This window comes from Miniopterus schreibersii (assembly GCF_964146895.1).
Source record: "Miniopterus schreibersii genome assembly, chromosome: 8".
NCBI classification, from domain to species: Eukaryota; Metazoa; Chordata; class Mammalia; order Chiroptera; family Miniopteridae; genus Miniopterus; species Miniopterus schreibersii.
In genome coordinates, this window is record NC_138109.1 from 10,542,131 (window position 1) to 10,561,930 (window position 19,800).

The 19,800-nt window shown below is 48.0% G+C and overlaps 1 protein-coding gene across 2 annotated transcripts; it reads right to left on the reverse strand.

The window, feature by feature from the left end:
• Positions 1-658: 658 nt before the first annotated feature.
• Positions 659-13,092, reverse strand: PINK1 (PTEN induced kinase 1). Of its 2 annotated transcripts, XM_081145258.1 has the most exons (9): positions 12,745-13,092; positions 12,444-12,686; positions 8,873-9,157; positions 7,163-7,263; positions 4,160-4,342; positions 3,525-3,688; positions 2,380-2,507; positions 1,779-2,015; positions 659-960 (listed from the first exon to the last, which is right to left on the reverse strand). In XM_081145258.1, exons 1-9 carry the CDS (start codon positions 13,075-13,077, stop codon positions 703-705), a joined length of 1,932 nt encoding a protein of 643 aa, XP_081001384.1. In that variant the 5' UTR covers positions 13,078-13,092; the 3' UTR covers positions 659-702. The 2 variants fall into 2 exon arrangements, with proteins under 2 accessions (XP_081001384.1, XP_081001385.1); XM_081145259.1 differs by having other exon boundaries at positions 12,444-12,903.
• Positions 13,093-19,800: the final 6,708 nt, after the last annotated feature.

Sequence of the window (19,800 nt, forward strand, 5' to 3'; positions counted from 1 at the left end):
GAAAACTCACTCACACCTTTGGGTTTATAGGTAAAGATCTTACCACAGTTTTAGCATCCATACACAGCCTAGTGATTAGCACTTTTTTTTAGAATTAGGCCCTTTTAATTCATCTAGACCAGGGGTTGGCAAACTATAGCCTGTGGGCCAGTCCAGCCTGTTGCCTATTTTTGGTATGGCCTGCAAGCAAAAAATGGTTTATACATTTTTAAATGGTTTTACAAAATTAAGACTATTTAAGTGACACATGAAATTCAGATTTCACTGTCCATAATGAAAGCTTTACTATTGGCACATAGCCATGCTCGTTTCCATAGTAAAGACTGCTTTTGTGCTACAAGAATTGAGGAGCTGTGGCAGCCTGGCTGTTTACTGTCGGGCCCTCTATAGAAAAAGTCTGCTGGCTGCTATCTAAAGCAGTTTCTTCATTTCAGAGGTAAGAGAAATTTAGACAACACAGGTTATATGATGCATCCAAAATCACACAGCTAGAGTTAATAGCTACAGACTGAACTTCACTCAACTTGTTCCTCCCATTTGCCAAACCAGAGGCCTTTTCTTCCACTGACCAGCCCTCTCTGCAGCACCATCTTTTCTTGACTCCTCCCCTCACACCTCAGAGCCCCCTCCCTCAGCATTCACAGACCATCACGACATAGACGCTGCCAAGCTCTTTTAGTAATTCACCAGCTACATCAGCCTTCACGGGGCTGCTCTCCAGGAGTAGAGGAGGAGCGCTGCCTGGCACAGCGCCTCATACTCCAGGTTGGCCAGAAATAACATCTTCATTTTTGTTTCCACACAGCTCTTCCCGGTAAGACTGTTGGCCAACAGTGTGGCTGCTGACTGTTGGAGGAGCCAGCCAATCATCTTGTCTAGTTTCAGATTCTTCAGGGCTAGAGTATGTTCACCCCAGAGGCTTAAGTGAAGCACATTAGCAGCTACTCGGGCAGATGGTCTCTGCAACAGGAAGGGAAGCTGAGGCTTAGAACATTTGTGACAAAGTGTTCGGCCCACAACCCTCTTTGGTAAGGAATCCTCATTTCAGGCTCTTCCCTGCTCTGGTCCCAACCAAATTCTTCTCCACCCTTTTCTCTCCTACCACACCTCTCAATCCCCTGACACATACTGGCCTCCAGTCTTTTCCATGTATACAAATTTGCTTGGGGGCAGTGTGCTGGGAAGTGGGCCTCCCCATTATGGAAGGCCCACGAACCACCTCCTGCTACGAGCACTGTCTGGAGTGGAGTCGTATCTCATAGTAACTGGTAGCAGTGAGCATTACTGTGATCATGATAGTACGCTGTGCATGGTGGGAGATAAGTGTTAGAACAAGAATCTGAACCCTGGTCTGCCTCTGCTCCCTCCACTAAGCATGCCACTCCAGCTGTGGCTTCACATGTGTGAGCCTTTAGATCCCTTTAGAGTAATTTCAAAATGTCCAGATCTGTTCTGCATGTCTTCACAACTATTGTCTTGTTAGATCTCAGCTTTTCCCATAAACTACATCTCCATTAGACATTTCTTAAAAATGCATTTTTTCCCCTCTAAGTAACCTAAGCAACTAAAGCCAAGAAGAGTTGAATTGCTGGAATTCTGACTAATTTGGTGGCTAGCTTCCCTACTCCCAATTCATACTAAACTGTTTTGTTCTCCTGTACTTGGCCTTTCAATCTTTGTAAGACGAGCTGTCTGTCACTCTAGTGCTTGCCCAAACCTGATCTTTACTTTGAGGTTTCTATCCGCAAAATCCCTGCAGAACCTGGGGACGGCCTCACCTTGTTGGCCTGCCGCTGCAGCAGTGACCTCACCAGCTGTCTTGCATCTAGAGGCACCGATTCAGGCAGTGCAGGCAGCTGAGCCTCTTGGTAACTGCGGCTTTCAAGGTGGGCTCCGCCCTGGCCATAAAAAGGATTGGAGAGCCCGAAGATTTCGTAGGCGATCGCTCCCACTGCCCAGGCATCAGCCTTGCTGTAGTCAATCACCGCCCTGGGGCCAGGGCAGGCTGTGGACACCTGCTCGGGAAGCAATGGGTGAGCAGTCATGTTGCTGGTTATTTCTAAGCTGCTCATGTGCATGCCACCTGACTCATGGGCTAATCTGAACTCCATCCTAAGGAACCCAGAATTTGAGTGAGTTCTAGCTTAGACCCAGAAGAATCTGCCTACGCTGTCGACTTTGTGCTGACAAAACTTGTATCTCCCAGCAACATTAGGGAGATCCAGATTAAAGCAAAGTGGCAGGGAAGGGACTGGTGCCAAATTATGGGTCATAAAGGGTGGAGGAGTTGAGAAAATAATGAGGCATCAAGTCGTGTTCTATCAGTGGAAACACTGAAGAGTCTCTGCTGATGGCGCATGACATCACAGCGGGACTCACCTCAGGAGCCATCAGGCAGCCGTTTCCGCCCCGATCCACATACTGGCTGGTGAAAGGCAATTGCAGGCCGATGCGCTCATCAGCCAGGCAGCAACCAAAATCTGAGATCACTAGCCAGGGGCAGCCATCTAGGGAAGGGACGGGGGGGTAAGTGACTGCTTCTCCATCTTTCCTCTGAGAGGCCCTCCGTAAGTCCCTGCTAAAGCCACCATCAAGACACAGGTGAGAGGGGCTAACAGGGACTCAGGGTTGGTCCATGAGAGCAGAGAGAGCTCCTCAGAGAGCTCAACAGGAGGAAGGCCAGCTACATGAATACAGAAATGTCTCTAGAAAATGAAGGCTCCCTGACAAGGCCCCCAAACAGAAATGGGTAAAAGTTTGGATCAATCTAAATAATGAAATAATTGGACCTGTCCCAAGACTGAAGGACTGCTCATAATTTACTCAACAGATGGTGCTTGGCTCAAATGACCTCTAAGGGCCTTTAGACTCCAAGAGTTTTTTATTTGAACCTGAAACCCTAAATCCAAACCTAAGAAACAGTTGCATTAGGAATTAGTTATTTGTAAAAAGATTCACAGGCTTCCTTTAAAAAGCCAGTTCCTCTAATAATTGTATGTTATTTTAAATCTAGATCAAAAGTGATCAGATGTATGAATTTACAATATCCCCAAACAAGTAACCATCCAGCTTCTACTTGAATGCTTCCAGTGATGGGGAGCTCATTTCCAGAGGCAACTGGGCTTACATTTGGACAGCTTTCAGTTTGAAAATTCTTTCTTACATTGAGCTAAAGTCTACCACCCTCTTTTACTTTATTCAAGAAAACTTCCACCACTGGGGTTGTTCTGTAAGTGGGCAACAGAAAAGAACTTGGGAATGTTAACGGGCCTTAAGGGTGAAGACATGGGGGCAGTACATCCAGGTAGACAACCAGGGCCCCTGGCAGCAGTGAGACAGACTCGACAAATTCCACAGAGAACGAAAGCCTCCACTTTGAAGGAGAGATTGCTCATGTCTTGTGTACAAAGCTAAATTTAGACACAACAACTTATAACAGGACATAAAAACCAAACAGGACCTGTGTTCCCAGATCTCAAGTCTAGTGCCCCCTGGAGAGCTCTGAGGTATGGCCGGGCACCTACCTGCATCCGGCTCCACAAGGATGTTGTCAGATTTTAGGTCTCTGTGTGCGACACCCTGTTGAACCAGATGATCCACGCCTTCCAAGAGCTGCAAGATCATCACAGTGGCAAGGCGGGGGCTTGGGGTGTTTTCGCGAAGGTACTGGCGCAGGGTACAGGGGTAGCTGGTGGAGAGGGCGACAGGCGTCTGTCATTGACATTCTCTAGCATCTTATTTACTATTAGGAAGATGGCCTCTCCTCTTCTTCCTGGAGCTTTTTGACTTCTTTTTGCCTCAAGTATCCTTTGTTCCCACCCAGTATCCTGAAACTAGGAAGAGCCGGGGCCTCACACGTTGAAAGTAACAGTACAGATGCTCATTTTCCTAAAACGTCCATTAATGCAGTGTTCGGGGTGCAGAGGGGAAGGAAGAACTGTGTTAACAGACACAGACGGACAAGGCAGCCACAGAGAAGGGACAACAGTCAGATGCATTAAAAGCACCAGGTGAAAGGTCTGTTCTAAATGAAGATGAGTCTGTTTTCATGGAAAACTGCCCTTGGCACGGCCCTATCTCCCAAAGGGAGAGGCTCTCCTCTTCCCCGTGACCCTGGGCTCCAGGTGCACAGATGCAGGGACCAGCTCCCGCCACTTACTTCTTCATAACGAGGAAAAGTGTGCGCCCATGGCCTAGGCCTTCGGGGTGAAGACGTGGGGGCAGCATATCCGGGTAGTCGACCAGGGCTCCTGGCAGCAGTGGGACAGACGAGGTGAAGGCGCGGAAGACCCGGATGATGTTAGGGTGAGGGGCCAGTTGCTTGGGACCTCCTTTGGATTTTCTGTTTCAATCAAAAGGGACAAACGTATGAGGCCAGTAACATAATGGTTGGAAAGATAAGGCCATAATAAATACTGCCATTTATTTATGCACCCATTTATTTATCAGATATTTACTGTAGATCTGCTATGTTCCAGGTGCAGAGCCTGGTGTTAGAGAAAAACCCCACTAAGATGTCAAATCATGTTTGATGACTCCACCAGTCCATCCTTCCGTCCATCCCATGCGGCAGACACAGTGGTTAACAGCGTCTGGAATCAGACTGCCTGGATTTGGATTCTAGGTCTGCCACTGTATGTCCTTGGTCAAGTTACTTCTCTGGGCTCAGTTGCAAGTGCAAAAGGGGAAAAAGGTAGTAACATACCTCATAAGGATGGTAATACTTAAGAAAGGACCTAGAATCTGATTCTAAGTTCTTGCAATAATACTTGGTGTGAAGTATAAGCTCAATACCTTTGTTGAATGAATGAATGAATGAATGGATACAGACAGTTGGTAGTAGAGCTGTCACCTGCCTGCCCTCCCCTCCCTCCTCCTCCAGGAGCCCCACACCCACAGCCCTGCTGAGGCATGGGGGTCATGTTTTTTATTGTGTGATTGCCTTCTGTGTACCAGCTCAGCCCCTCAACCAAAGATGACTGGACTAATGGTGGGATCTGACCCACCTGGTCACATCAGATCCAAATGGTTGGCAGGAAAAGGGAAGGGGCTAGGCAGATTCTCTCTTTGAGGGGTACAAATGTGGAAATATGGCAGTAACCTGGCAGTCAGCAATGGAGCTGGGAAAGGATGACATGAGATTTGCTTGGGACCACTGGGAGCCAAGGAGGTGTGCAAGCCAAAGTACGCAGGAACAGAAGAGCCATGGGACACTGGGTGGCAGAGGAGAATGGAGTAGAAGCCTAGAGCTATCAAGACAAGTCTCAGAGAGCACGAGGCCTGCCCTGTCCTAAGACCTGCCTCGGTTCCTGAGCTTTGCAGATCCAGCCCATGTGTGGCCACCTATTGCTCTTTCTCTTCAGTCTGCCCCCTGGGCCCCCTGTTCTGTGCAAAGGAGTCAAAGCATTGGGTCATTGGGGCTAGTGTAAGAATCAGGATCACAGCTCAAGGCTGTCAGTGCCATGTGGGAAAGCTCTGCCCAGCTGTCACAGGAGCCCAGAGGAAGAGTGTGGCTGTGCTGGGGAGATGTGCGTGTGGGCGTGTTTGAAGTGAGACCTGGAATGGGACAGAAGGCTGTGTGAAGGGCAGCCCAGTATAGCTAACTGCATGCAGACAGAATAGTCATGGAGGAGCCTGGTGTCTTGGGGGAGGGCAGTAGGAATTCGGTATGGTGGAACATAGTGTATAAATGGGACAAAATCAGAAATCAGGTGGGAGAAGCAAGAGGAGAAGATGCAAAGGGCTCAATCTGGGGTCCTGAGATGAGCAAAGGCGCAGTAGAAATACATCCAGGGTGTTCTCAGAGAAGAGTGTTTCTCCTGGTCATGCTTTAGGTAACAGACCTTGGGCCACACCCATCTAATCATTCAACAGATGCGGAGTTGTGGGGGAATGCAGGAAACAAAACTCAAAAGCCCTGGCCTCAGAGAGCATACAGCACAGCTGAAGAGACCGTGAACAGACACAGACATCTATGATTTACGGTCAGACGCGGCTAAATGGGATGAAAAGAAACTAAGGCAGGGTAAAGGATGAGAGTGGCAGGGGCTATTTCAGACGAGAGGTCTGGGCAGGGCTCTGCGGCAGAGACATCAGCGCTCACAGCTACTGACAGCACCATCGGCAGGCTGAAGCTGACACCACAATGTCAGCCCCCCAAAGGCAGCTGATATTCAGTGGTCCCCTTTTCCCTACAAAGGAATCAGGAGAAGAGGATGACAGTGCTGAGCCCACAGACCTGCCTGGACCCTCAGTTACACTGGAGCCTTCCAAGCAATGGAAGGGGTTTTCCATGTATATTTCCTGAAGCCCCTATTTCTACCTTCCTGCAGCTGACAGAACTAGATCTATAAATCCACCCTCTGGTAAGTCACCAAAAGTGCAGCAGGCCACCTCTTCCTGGTGGTCTACAAATGTTACAGTGGGCACAAGTGCCTCTGGTCATAGCTCAGACATGTGGACAGAGGACTTACAAAGCCACCGTCAGCTACGCTGCCATCCACTGCTCTTCTGTGAGGACAATGCCTCTTTTCCTGTGCTTTCCCAAGCTAATGCCTATTCATCCTTCAAAAGGCAGCACAAAATATACCTTCAAGAGGCCTTTCTGAATGGCCCAACCCCTGCCACTCACACACCACCACTGGGGTCCCTTAGCACCTGCGCATATACCATTCTAGAACTTATCACACTTGACTCTGCTCCTGAGATGTCCGGCTCCTGGGCCTCATGGAGAACTCTTGAGGAACAGGCCACTTTTTTTTTTTTTTTTTTTAATCTCTTGCACCATCAGATGCACTGCAGCTATTAGAGGAATGAATGCTACCTCTGCTGGGGGCAGAATTCAGTTGGTACGGATAGGTGGTGGTCCACCTGGGCATTCCTTAGGAAAAACTGGAAATCAGCTCAATTTTCCACTTTCTGAAAGGGGCGTTTTGGGATGGCCCTCTCCCCCCATTCCAGTGTGCATCGGCAGGTGATCTATAATCTTTCCCCGGTGAATTTCCCAGTAACTGAAAATCCATCGTTAACTCATCATTACATCACTCGGTAAGCATTTACTATCGACTGTGTCATGTCAGACACTGCTGAGTGCCGAGGACACAGACGATGGTTTTGCTGTCAAAGAACTCACAGCCGGTCTGGTGGGCAGATGGGTGCTTACCTGTAAGTGACTTCTCCATACTCCCCGGCCAAGGCCACTTGACTAGCTGGGACTAGCTCCTGGTTCATTGTGCTAAAGATGGCTTCGCTGGAGGAGCCGGCCTGAAACATCCATAATGAATCCAGGGTCATACAGACCCAAGCAGAATGGCAAGTCCAAGCCCTCCTTGTAATCCCGACCAGAACAGCTACCGCCTAGAATCGGTTTTGACCTTCAAGAAAAGATAACCTCTCTAAAGTGGCAAGCCAAGGTTAGCTTCTCCTGGGAGAAAGGGCAGAGGTGTCATCCATGCCAACTCAGGATGCTTTCCACACCTCAAACTCCTGGCAGCTCAGATGCCAGGGCAGGAAGAGATGTCAAGATGGCAAGGGTATGGGACCCTTTTTTTTGCCATAAATGCCTGTGGTCACCACCAGACTCATCGGTGTAGGCAGGTCAGAGCCTGACAAGCCCACCCTGGATAAAGTTGTGCTGAATCACTGAACAGCCTTCCCATCCCCCAGTAAGAAACAAAAAAAAAAAACCAAAGAGGAGGAAAATCACCTTATTTTCCTCATTTCACTATGAACAGCTCTCAATACTCATGAAACTTGAGTATGGAGAAGATCTTGTAAGAGTCAAGTCCTTTAGCTTTTGTGAATGCAATAGCTATCACGGCCCAACCAGTGGAAGTTTTTTTTAAAAAAAATATATATCTTTATTGATTTCAGAAGGAGGAAAGGAGAGAGAGAGAGAGAAACATCAATGATAAGAGAGTCATTGATTGGCTGCCTCCTGCAGGCCCCCAACTGGGGATTGAGCCTGTAACCGGGGCATGTGACCTGACCGGGAATCGAACGCTGATCACCTGGATCTTAGGTCGACGCTCAACCGCTGAGCCATGCCCGGCTGGGCTGGAAGCTTTGACGCTTCGACTAGATGTTTCATAGGCAAAGGATTTGGCTACTTGTTAGCTATTGACCCAGTTTGGAAAAGTCTAATAATCTTTCTTCCCAAGATCAAAACAAACCAAACTCTTTGGTGTCCAGCATTAGCACATGGTGTTTTCCACCTTAGCCTTGGATAGATGCCCTGGGCAGGGGAAAGAACGCCAGGTCTTGAGGAATTTTCTAAGCCCACCTATGCAATGGCAAGGTAAAGAAATTACTCCCAATAGAGAGAAATCTTTGTTTCTGTGGGGTGAATGTACTCAAATTCCCAAAGCCTGGAGTCCTCCAAGAGTTGACAGCAGGGAGGTGACAAACAAGCCTCTGACCTGGAGGTGAGGTGGTAGGTGAGGCTAGAGTTAAGGAATGTGGCTCCTCCTCTCCAGTGAGGCCGGTCAAGGGAAGGAGAGGGGATAGTGGTAACTGCAGTCCTGGAATTAACTAATTGATCAGCTAGGACGGCCAGGTGAGAAACCAATGGTTTAGGCACTTGCTACTCCAAGTGTGGTTCACAGATCAGCAGCATGGGCGTCACCTGGGAGCTTACTGAAAGGCAGAATCTCAGGCTCCACCCCAGACCTGATCAGAATCTGCCAGTCCCCAGGTGATTCGTGGACAGGTTTTGAGACACGCTGCTTCACACTTTTGTGTGAGAGAGTGAGGCAGCCTAACTATATAGGAACCTGGACTATAGAGAATCTGTCTTTTCCTATTTACTTCCTGGGAAAAAGCATCATCAGGCCTCCCAAGATTGGCACTTTGAAGATGGAAAACCCATCCTTACCGAGATGTTCCACATCATCTTGATGGCTAAGGGAAAAGCAGGGGCGTGTGGAGCTCGTTCCTCCTCTTTTGGTGGGATGATATCTGGGGCTCTCCCTGGAAGAAGCCGGATGCTCTTTGCCACGTCCAGGTTCCGGGGCCACACAGGCACGGTGGCTTCATACACAGCAGCACTGCACCCCTTGCCAATGGACTGCCCTATCAGATACTCCTCCAGCTGGAAGCCCTGCCAGCGTCTATTGTCCAGTGGGTCAGGAAGCAGCTTGTTCTTCTGTGTAAAAATTGTCTGTGAGGAAAAACAGCATGTACCATGAGTGAGGGAGGCTAGTAAGGCTCAAGTAACGGGAAATGGGGGAGGGGAGTATAGTGGGGCAAGGTCTTCAATGACAAGATTGAGAACTAGTAAACACAACCAAATTAGCTTTTACTGCTCAGCCTGGGCTCAGGCCATCCTGCCTTTCTCTTATTATTCAGAATAATTTCTCAAACTCTGTCGCTTCACTGAAGCAGAGACAGCTCAACACTGAACATCGTTAGTCAAGAGGTCAGAACTTCTAAATTCTGCACCTGACACACACCACTCCTTTGCTGCCTGTCAAGCCCCCAGCAGTGTTGGAGGTTTCTGGTTAAGGAGAAAGCTCTCTCTGCAAAGACCTTGACAGGCAGCTACTGGATGGTTAACGCGAGTTGTGGATGGGCAGGAGTATGTGGTCAACAGCACCCCTCCACTTGTGAATGACCGCAGGTCACTTTTGCAGACAAGGAGGTGAAATCAGGAGGATCCCTGGAGCTGAGTCGTTAAATCCTGTCTCCACTTCTTAGGAATCTGGTGGGCCCTCTCTGGTTTCAGAAAGGAAACAATAATATAAGAATTCTGATGGAACTAGATGGAAATGCAGGTGATGGAGGGGATGCACTTGGAAAGAGCCCATTTTCCCCAAATCCGAGTCCTTCCCTACTTCAGGCAGGTGACATCACTTGTCCAGTCGCCCAGCTTACACCTCAAGTTCTGTCTGATCTGCTGATCCCTTCCTTTCCGTGGTTGGTTACCCACCTCTAGACTTTCCCACTCACATCATCCCGTCACCTGCTTCTGAGCCAGATCAAACTACACTGCTTTCTTGTGGCACTCACTCTTCCTTTGAAAAACCTAGCCAATAGGTTATTCATGCCTTGTCCTGGTACTTCTTGTATTTGAAAACTATTCCACCAGGCTGGTCTGTGCACTACCCGTACTTATCATAAGCAGCTCTCTGAACCTTTGTTCACACGATTCTCCCCATTCCTTATTTCTATTGTATTATTTGTCTGTCTCATCCCTACTCATCCATCAAGTCTCAACTCAATCTCTTCCTCCCTGTATAATTAGCTCTGACAACTCAGCCCACAGCAACCTTTCCTTCTGGAGGATTCCTAAAGCACTTAATACCTATACACTAACACACCTTGCACCATAACTTTTACTTTTTAATAAAATGAAAGTCTATCTTGTTTTGTCAACTCGTTTCTAAACTCCATGGAGCAGCAGCAGTATTTTGTAGAATAATCCTTTATCAAATATCTGTTCAAGTCCCTGCTTTCAATTCTTTGGTGTATACACCAAGAACTAGAATTGCTGGATCATAAGATAATTCTATTTTTATTTTAGGGGGAGCTGCCATGCTGCTTTTCACAGCAGCTACTCATGTACAGATTTTTGTGTAAACGTAAGTTTTCATTTCTCTGGATAAATACCCAAGACTGCAATGGCTAGGCCATAAATAATGCATGTTTATTTTTTTAAAGAAACTGTTATTTTCCAGAGTGGCCATACCATTTTGTATTCTCACCAGCAGTCCAATTTCTCTGCGTCCTCACCAGCATTTGGTACTATCACTACTTTTTATTTTAGCTGTTCTAATAAGTATACAGTGATATCACATTGTGTTTTCAACCTGCATTTCCCTAATGGCTAGTGATGTTGAACATCTTTTCATATACATATTTGACATCTGTATCCCATCATGGTGAAATATACACTCATGTCTTTTGCCTATTTTGTAACTGAATTCCCTGCCCCCCCCCCCCCGCCTCCATCTAAAAGGAGCAGCCACTATTCTACTCTGACACCATATGGAATTTTAGCATTAGAGATGCCAGATCTGGTGATTTATTTTCAAAAGAAATCAAGCACCTGAATTTTAAAAACTAATGGTCAACTAATTAAAAATTTTAAGACACAAGAGAATGAGAAAGGATGTGTAGATGCTAAGTTCAGAGGATCAAACTCAGTGGGGAAAAAAAGGGCTCCATAATTCTAAGCAGGATTATCAAGTTTCCCACCCTTGGCTTCTGCCAGTTAAGCCGTAGCAAAAGACAAGAACAGCGGCTGGGGACTAGGCCAGATGTCACCTGTCATCCCAAACTGGCCAGAGCTCAACATGAGACACTCTAGTGCTGAGTAACAAGAACTGGGCTGGAAACCAGGAAAGAGGGGAGACACTGCTTGGTTCTTAACCGGCTGTGTCCTTGGGCAAGTCAGTCCATCTTCCAGCCCCTCAGTTCTCAACAGTAAATAGCAGGTGCTGTACTGATTCAGTCTGTAGCTCCAAACCTCAGACAGAAGACTGACCTCCCTGGAAGAGGAGGGAATTCTGCCAGCAGATGACCTTCATATTTGTACGGCAACATTGGCTGTTCCCTGGGTCTCCAGTCTGCCTACCCCCAAAATTTTCGACTTGTCAGCCTCCTGAATTGCAGAACCAATTCCTTAAAGTCTTTTTTGCTATAAATACATCCTATTGGTTCTATTTCTCTGGAGAACCCTAATACAGATTTTAGCAGAGTAGAAACAGGTTTCTGAACTATTTTAAGCATTTTTTAAAAGCCTAACAACCCCTACATATCCACTCATTCCTGATAACTCCATACAGGTTAACTAAAAACCGTTAGGTGTGATGTTTTCTCCTGCTATTCATTGTTTGTACTTTGGTTTCAGCTACATTACTAATTGTCTGGCTAACCTGGGGAGGCAGCCTGGCTCGGTGCTTAAGGGCACGGGCTTTGAAGAGTCAGACTTTGGGCACTTTCACCCTGTGTGACTTCGAGCAAGTTATTTTACCTGAGAACGTTTCCTTACCCATAAATTAGGGATGACAAACAAGTACGTCAGGGAGAGAGCGTTATGATTTGTCATTAAATTTTAAAAAATTTACACAAAGCCATTAGCAATGGTGTGATAGTAGGTATAATTAGCAGCATATCTTCCAAAACATGTTTGAGGAAGAGAAAACAATAAAAGAAATGTGAGATGCGGGCCCCATACCGGAAGACCAGTAACACTGAAAATGAGCTTTAATTGGTGATTTCCAAGGAATTCCCGGGTCTGAGGATAAATCTTGACTTAATTCAGGGCCCCAGTCACTAAATACCTCCCAGCCCCGCCCCGGCACGCGCGGGCCCCGCCCACACCCTTAGCCCCGCCCACATGACAGCTCAGGAGCCCCGCCCCCATCCCGCGCCCCGCCCCCCAGCCGAATGTCGGATCCTAGCCAGACTTCGGGCCCACCCTCCGGCCCTGGGCCCGCGCTCACCTGGATCTCCTGACAGGCCGAGGCCGCCCGCCGGCCCTCCGCCTGCTTTTCCTCGACCAGGCCCAGTCCCAGCCCGAAGGCCAGAAACACAGCCCGGCCGCAGGGGCCCGCGCCGCCCCGGGCCCTCGCCACGAACTGCCGCTGGAGCCGCGCCGCCAGCCCCGCCACCGACTGGCGGAAGAAGCGGTAGCGGTCGGGGAGCCCGAGCCCGAGCCTGCGCGACTCCGCGCCGGGTCCCGCGGCCTGGCCCGGGCGCTCTCCGCGGCCCCGGGCCGCCACGGGACCCGGACGCTCGGGCCGCCCCCAGCCGTAGGCCGGGCCAGGCTTGGCCGTGAAGCGCAGCAGCAGCGCTCGACCCAGCTGCAGGCCCCGGCCCAGCGCCTGTCGCACCGCCATGGTGGCGCTTCGGGCGTCCGGGACGCGGGTCACAACAACAAACTTCGGGGGCGGCGCCTCTGCGCAGGCGCGGGCGCGGGCGCGGGCGCCGACGGGAGGGGTCGCGGATCTGGCAGTTCCAGCGCTGGACGCGCGAGGGCGCTGTGCGCGCACCTGGCGGTGGGTAGTTTCTTGCCCTTTTGCACTTTGGGCCGAGTGGGCTGGTTTGCGTGTCTGGCAGGTCCAGGGGAGCTAACATTTATCGAGTATCACCCACCATGCCAGCCTCTTTACTGCTGTTAATTTAGTTAATCTCACCAATGAGATAGGAGTATCATTTTTATAGATAAGGAAACAGGCATATAAAGGGCAGTGACAGAGGTCACAAACAGTGTCAGGCTGAGGTTAAAGTTCATGTTGCCTTGACTACTGATTCCTTCCCCCTCCCCAACGCCCTTAGGCACCTCTCTGCAATCTCACAGCCCCTGCTAGCTTCTTAGGACCCCAAGAGAAATGTCACCCAAAGGCCACATTTTTCAGGTGCGTGAGCTGAGTCCCGGAGACGTGGAGGGACTTGCTCACAGTCATACAGCTTGTTAGTGGCAGAGCCCTGTTACCCAAACCAGCTGTCAGGAATGGCCGATAAAGGGATTCATACTGAGTGATTTCTTTTTTTTTTTTTTCTTGCCTTTTTGATTAATGGGAATTTTCACGCATACACGAAAATAGAACAGTATAGTGAACCCCGTGTATCCATTAACCAGCTTCAGCAATTACCAATAAAAGGTCAGTATTTTATTTACCTGTACTATTAAAGAAAAAATACACAGGCCCCAAATGGTGTCCTGCTAAAAACCTATGGTACCAAACCCAGACTTAATACCCAATCTAATTGCAGTTTCACCTCTCCCAACATAATCAACCAGCATGAAATTTTCTGGTCAAACCCCAGTAATCTGTCACTTAGGCCCTCTCCATCCCCTATAGAAAGAAGAGGTGTGAGCAAGGGGCATGCCCAAAAGGAGTCCCTCATACACTTTTGTGCCTTTCCACAATGCCAGTTTTACTGGAGGCGACCCCCCCAGTAAGCCAACAGTCTCATGCAGGTTACACACAGAAAAGGGGGAGCTTATGTGATAGAAACAAGCAGAGTGAGCATTGGGTGGGAAGTCCCGGTGACTGGCAGCGTCCACAGGTGGAGGTGGTGTGGGTCCCAAGCCAGGGGACTGCAGTGGTGGAACGAGTCTGGTGGAGTGGAAGTCGGGCAGGGCTTCGAGCATCGCCCATGGTACAGCCAAAATTCCTAACTAAAAGCAAGTCATGGCGGGTCGCCCCTTACTAGGCCTGTAGCTTCCTTGATAAAGGTCAAGCTTTACTTTAGGTGAGTCTATTGTCTTTTTACATCTAGGATAACATACCTTTGAAATGTCAGAGTAATCTCCTTTTTCAGACCCCTCATTATTCATCTTGTTCCCCAAATACCATCTCTATGTGCTGTAAATGTTAATTATTAGCTATCCTGTACCCACTAATGTAAAAGAAGTGTCCATTTTGCTTTTTGTCTAATCCCAGAGGTCCCCCCCTTTGCTTTCTCCCACCCCCTTAATCTACCACCAATGGATTTCATGTAACCCTCCTATGTCTCCTCTTATTTTGATGTATAAAATAAGCTGCAAAACTGCCATTCTTCGGAGCATTTTCTCAACCCATTGAGATTTTGCTTCCTGGCAATTGTCATCAGTTTAGCTCAAATAAACTCATAAAAATTCTCTACAGGTTTGGATGTTTCTTATGTTGACCCAGGCACGTGGAAATCAGATACTGTCTTTAATTTTCTTTCTTGACCTCGGAGAATTTTAAATTACAATTTAAAATGCTCTGTTGAAATTGTCCTTTGAAGAAAGATGAAGAAGAGAAGATGGAAGATACCAGCGACCACAGGCTCACCTGCGGAAACTTAGTTGCGGCAAAGGTCTCATTTAAAGTTTAAATCTACTCATCTGCTAGGTGTCATTATCATTACAGCTCTTTAATGTTTATTGAGGGAAGGAGGTTTTCTGAGCTCTTTGGTTTTAATTACAAGGATTTTCTCTACTCTTCTAGGAATGTGACAGTTCACCGTGAGGCTAGTGATGGGAACACAGCTGGGGGCACATCCTCCGGAAAGGAACCTGTATGGGCTGTTTGGAGTTAAGGAGTGCATTTGTTACCAGCCTTTCTTTGGGTTTAGTCTCCTAAGGTGCAAATAACCTCGCCAGACCTGTGATGCTTCACCACCCACCTATGAAACCGAAATCTCCAGTCCGATGTCAATTAACCACCCATTGTAGGCCGTGCAGTTTCTTGTTCAGCAGAGAGCACTGGACTTCCAGCCAGGATGGTGCTGGGCTGCCCTGGCCGGTTCGGCTCAGTGGTTAGAGTGTCGGCCCTCGGACTGAAGAGTCCCAGGTTCGATTCCGGCCAAGGGCACGTACCTCAGTTGCAGGCCCCATCCCTGGCCCCTGTCATGCGGGAGGCAACCAATCGATGTCTCTCTCCCTCCCCCCCACTCTCTCTGAAAGCAATGGGAAAAAATATCCTCGGGTGAGGGTTTTAAAAAAAAAAAAGATGGCACTGGACTGGTTCATTTCTTCTGTAGAAAAATCTAAGTGTCTCTGATGCCTCTAAACCAAGCACAGTATGAGGCTGGATCCTTTAGCAGCTGTGTGGGTGGAAAGGGCAAGCAAGTTCATTTCTCCACAGAGAGGCTTCCAGGAGGAATTGCGAGAGTTCTGTGTTCTCCATTCTGGGGCAGAGATACAGCTTTATCCCAGGGAGGCATCCAGCTACCTTTCCTAGGGATTATGGCCCTGATTCTACTTGTCCCCCTCTGTTCTCTGGAGAAAGAAAACTCCATGGTGGCACCAAGTCTCAGGTCTCAAGGGATGGTCCTGAGGTTCTCTGATAACATCTTCCATCTCTTTAGTGGTGTCTCAAAGAAGGGGAAGCCGGGATATGGTATATGGTTTTCTGCTGAGATACCTGTTTACACTGAAGATTCAGTATCCTATAGGAGAGCCTCACTCATTCCTAAACTATTATTAAGCATCCCTAGGTACCAGGCAGGCTTTGATAGGCTCAGCCCCAAGAATTAGAGAATGGAGGGGGTTTGTTGGCGAGACCCCAGGAGTCTTCCCTGCTGTGCACTGCACTCTGTGGGCGCCTCTCTGTCTTTTTGTACCTTCCTTTTCTTTCCAGGCAGCGAGACTATGTAGTTTTGGTAAAGTACAAAATATTCCTAAGAAGCATCATTTAACCTTCCCCCAAAGGACATGGTGGGAGTGTGTGAAAAGCTGATGCTAGTGTAAAAATGGAAAAAGACAAGGGAAAAAACCCTGTCAAGGGCTTTTTGACCTTCTTTTCTGGCACCATTTCAATACTCTTTGTCTCCTCCTGGCAGGAGACAGACAAATTTTCCCAGGGCAGCCACATCCTTTGTCCACAGCCCATTTCAGAAATGCTATCTCTAAATTGCCAGCAGAGGTGGAAGGAGATTTTGCTAAAACTGTTGACAGAGCAAAGCTGCTGCCAGATGAAAATCCGGCTGCTTGAAACACTGGGAGGAGTTTTTGGAGGTTAGAATCAGACAACAGTGCACAGGGAGCGAGATTTCACTGGGAGAAGTGTCTTTCGCCGGGACAAGACGGATGAAAACGTGCTGGTGGTGGGTCAGGGAGATGCTGTGCTGTTGAGAAATTCAGACAATCTGTGGTTCATGCAGCCCAATAAATGGGCTGCCCTGCAGTGATTATTCGAAGTAAAAATATGGCGATGTCACCTGCTGCATAAAGTCCTTCACAGGCTCTTTGCCAGTGCCCATTGCCCTCAGGGAAAAGCCTAAGCTCCTTAGCTTGGCACAGAAAGTCCTTTGCTATTTGGCCCTAGCATCTTTCTTGCTGTCCACCTTGCCTACCTTTACAGTCCAGTAATACAGTTACTTGCAGTCTTCCCCACAAATGGCCACTGTTGTTAAAATTTTGTACAGTCTTAATTTCTCTGGGTTACATATGGGGGACAGATAGCTTCTGACTTAGAATGTCAGACACGACTGTCCAAAAGGCTGGAAACAGCTCACAATCAAAAGGAAAATCTTTGAGAACTCGGTGTATTGTTAGTGTTGAGAAGTGAGCATAGCATGTGGGAAAACAACTCATTGGTGTAACCCCATCTCTTGATTTACCTCTTAAAAGAATCCTCATTCATACTTGAGGTCACCTCCTGCAGGAAGCCGCCTTTGACTTTTCCTAGACTGGGCTAGATGTTCCTTCTCTGTCTCCTCTAAACTGTGAGTTCTATAAGGACAGGGATTGTGACTTATAAACCTTTGATCTCCCAGCTCCCAGCACAGGGCCTTCTGGATCCCCAGCCCTTGTTTGAGAGCCACCTGGGAACACAAGCCCCCACGGGCAGGCTGGCTCCTAAGGAGGAGAAAGAAAGGGGCTGGGCTATCCTTTGAAACTCCCAGTCACATGGCTCACTCCTCCTTCCCAGCAGAGAGCGGAGACCGAGAGGAAGGAGCGAGGGGAAAACCACAGGAACGTTGAATAGCTCACCCCCCACCCTCAACAGAATCACCTACTGCATTTGCACTCTCGAGTTCACACTATGTTATTGATAAATGAGTTTCCTTTCTGCGACTTCTTTCTATTTATTCCCTTTTTGTTTTTTAAAATTAAAAAGCCCTTTAAACAAAAGTAATATGTATACATGGTTTTAAAAAAACACTAACAATATATACAGATAGGCTCATCATGAAAAGCAACAATCTCCTTTTCTAATTCCTTCTAAGCTCAGAGACAAAATATTTTACTCTTTTAGCTATTTTTTCCTATGGTTTCCTTCAGATCTCTAATATCTCTTGATTTGGCAGCCTGAGCTTTTCAAGGCACAAAGCTGACCTCATGTCACCCCCCTGCCTGAGACTGATGGCTGCCCTTTGGAAAATGGGCAACTCCTCGCAGGGCTAAGCAGTCCTGCTTCCCCCAGCCCCCTGCCCCCCTTACCGACTCTCCTATTTTCTCTGCTTTTCCTTGTCCATGTGCGTTTTCAAGTTTTACTCATTCAGAGTGGCCGACCCCCTGCTACTCATGCCTTTGCGCAAACCCCCCCTTGGCTGTGGGCTGGACCTTAAGGACTGGCTTCTAAGGAACAGAAGTTCGCAGGGGCGATGGGCCATCACCTTCATAATTAGGTTACAAAAAGATTCTGGCTTCCGCCTCGCTCACTCTCTCTCCTGCTTGCTTTTCCTTTTGGTCGGACAGCCAGCTGTTACGCAAATGGCCTGATGGAGAGGCCCACGTAGCGAGGAAGTGGAGAGTCACAGCAACAGCCCACAGGAACTAAATCCCGCCAACAACCCTGCGAGTGAGCTTTGAAGTGGATCCTTCCCCAACTGAGCCCTCGAATGAGACAGCAGCCACCGGATGACCCAGCTCTGCCCAGATCCCTGACCTGCAGAAACTGTGAGATCACAAATTTCTGTTGTCCCAAGCTGCTGCTAAATTTTGACATAATTTGTTAGACAGCAATAGGTAACTAGTGCATGCATCTTTATGCCATATATTTTTTTTCTGTTCATAGAGTTTTTCATTCCCCCACCTTAACTTCCCCTTCCCATACCCTTCAAAAACAAAAAGACTGGGCGCTCCTTCCGTGCCTGTTTCTGTGCTCGTAGAAATATATACAAAATACTATGTGTGCGGGGGACTTACTGGCCGTCCTATTTTTTATTCTTGAGCCAAGCTTTCTGGCTTCATTCCTGACGCAGGCACCGAGAGTACCCCTACTGCCCGTCAGAGCTGTGCCCTCCTCCCTGCCAAAGGAAACCCTAAAGAATCTTGTAGTTCACATAAGCAATTAGCAGCAGCGAGCAAGAGCAGCAGGAATATTCATGCTTCTATTTATTGCCGTGGGAATCTGGGACTCAGCTGTAGGGTCCTAAAAACCACAGCTCTGGACCATAGAGCCTGTGCTGCAAAATGGAAGTATGTATATTTTCTTTTATTTTTTTTTTACTTATTTTTTAAATAGTTCATTGGTTTTTTTTTAGAGAGAGAGAAAGGAAGGGAAAGAGAGAGAGGAACCTTGCCTTTGACTGGAAATCGAACCGGCATCCTCCTGGTTCACAGGATGACACCCAACCAATGGAGCCACACCGGCCAGGGCAAAAGTGCGTATATTTTAAACAAACATCCCAGCCTCTCTTCAGCCAAAGGAGTGTTGTTCTTCCAAGTGGACATTATTCAAATAATTTCTAGAGTCCTCTTTTATAAACTGCCTTCCGCAGTCTGTTTCCAAGAAGTATGTAAGAATGTATAACTGAATTCTTTGCCCGTCCCCAAGCCCTGTTCCCTAATGAATGACCCTGCTCATGCCCTGGCTGGAACCTCCCCTCCTCACGGCCGCCTTGCTCCTGCTATGTGCTCCCAGAGCAAGTTCTTCCCCTTGGGTGACCCTTGTCATGAGGCACTAGAATCATTTAGATCTCATTTCCCACAGGCAGAGTGAGGTCCCTGGAGGGCAGGGGTTCTGTCTGTCTCATCCTTGCTGCATCCACACGGTTTGGCCCCAGCCCCAGAACAGCAGGCACTCAAAATTTGCAAATGAATGAGTAGATTGGCTATAAAAGACTGTTGCCTGTTTGCAAAAATCAAATTCATCCTCAAAGGACCAAAATTTGTCATGCTTACCAGCTGCCACGTATCAAGGGCTTACTGAGGGCCCAACACTGGGCTCTTAAAAGGGCATCATCCCACTCAGTCCGCACAGCGATTCTGTGGGGTGGACACCGTCATCTGCATTTTACAGATGATGCCATCGAGTGTCAGAGCAATGAAAGAACTTGCCCAGAGCCACACAGTTTGGAGGCTGTCCAATTCCAAAAATTAAACCTTTAACCAATATGCAATACCATTTTTTTATTAAATGTAAAAAAGTTTAAAAA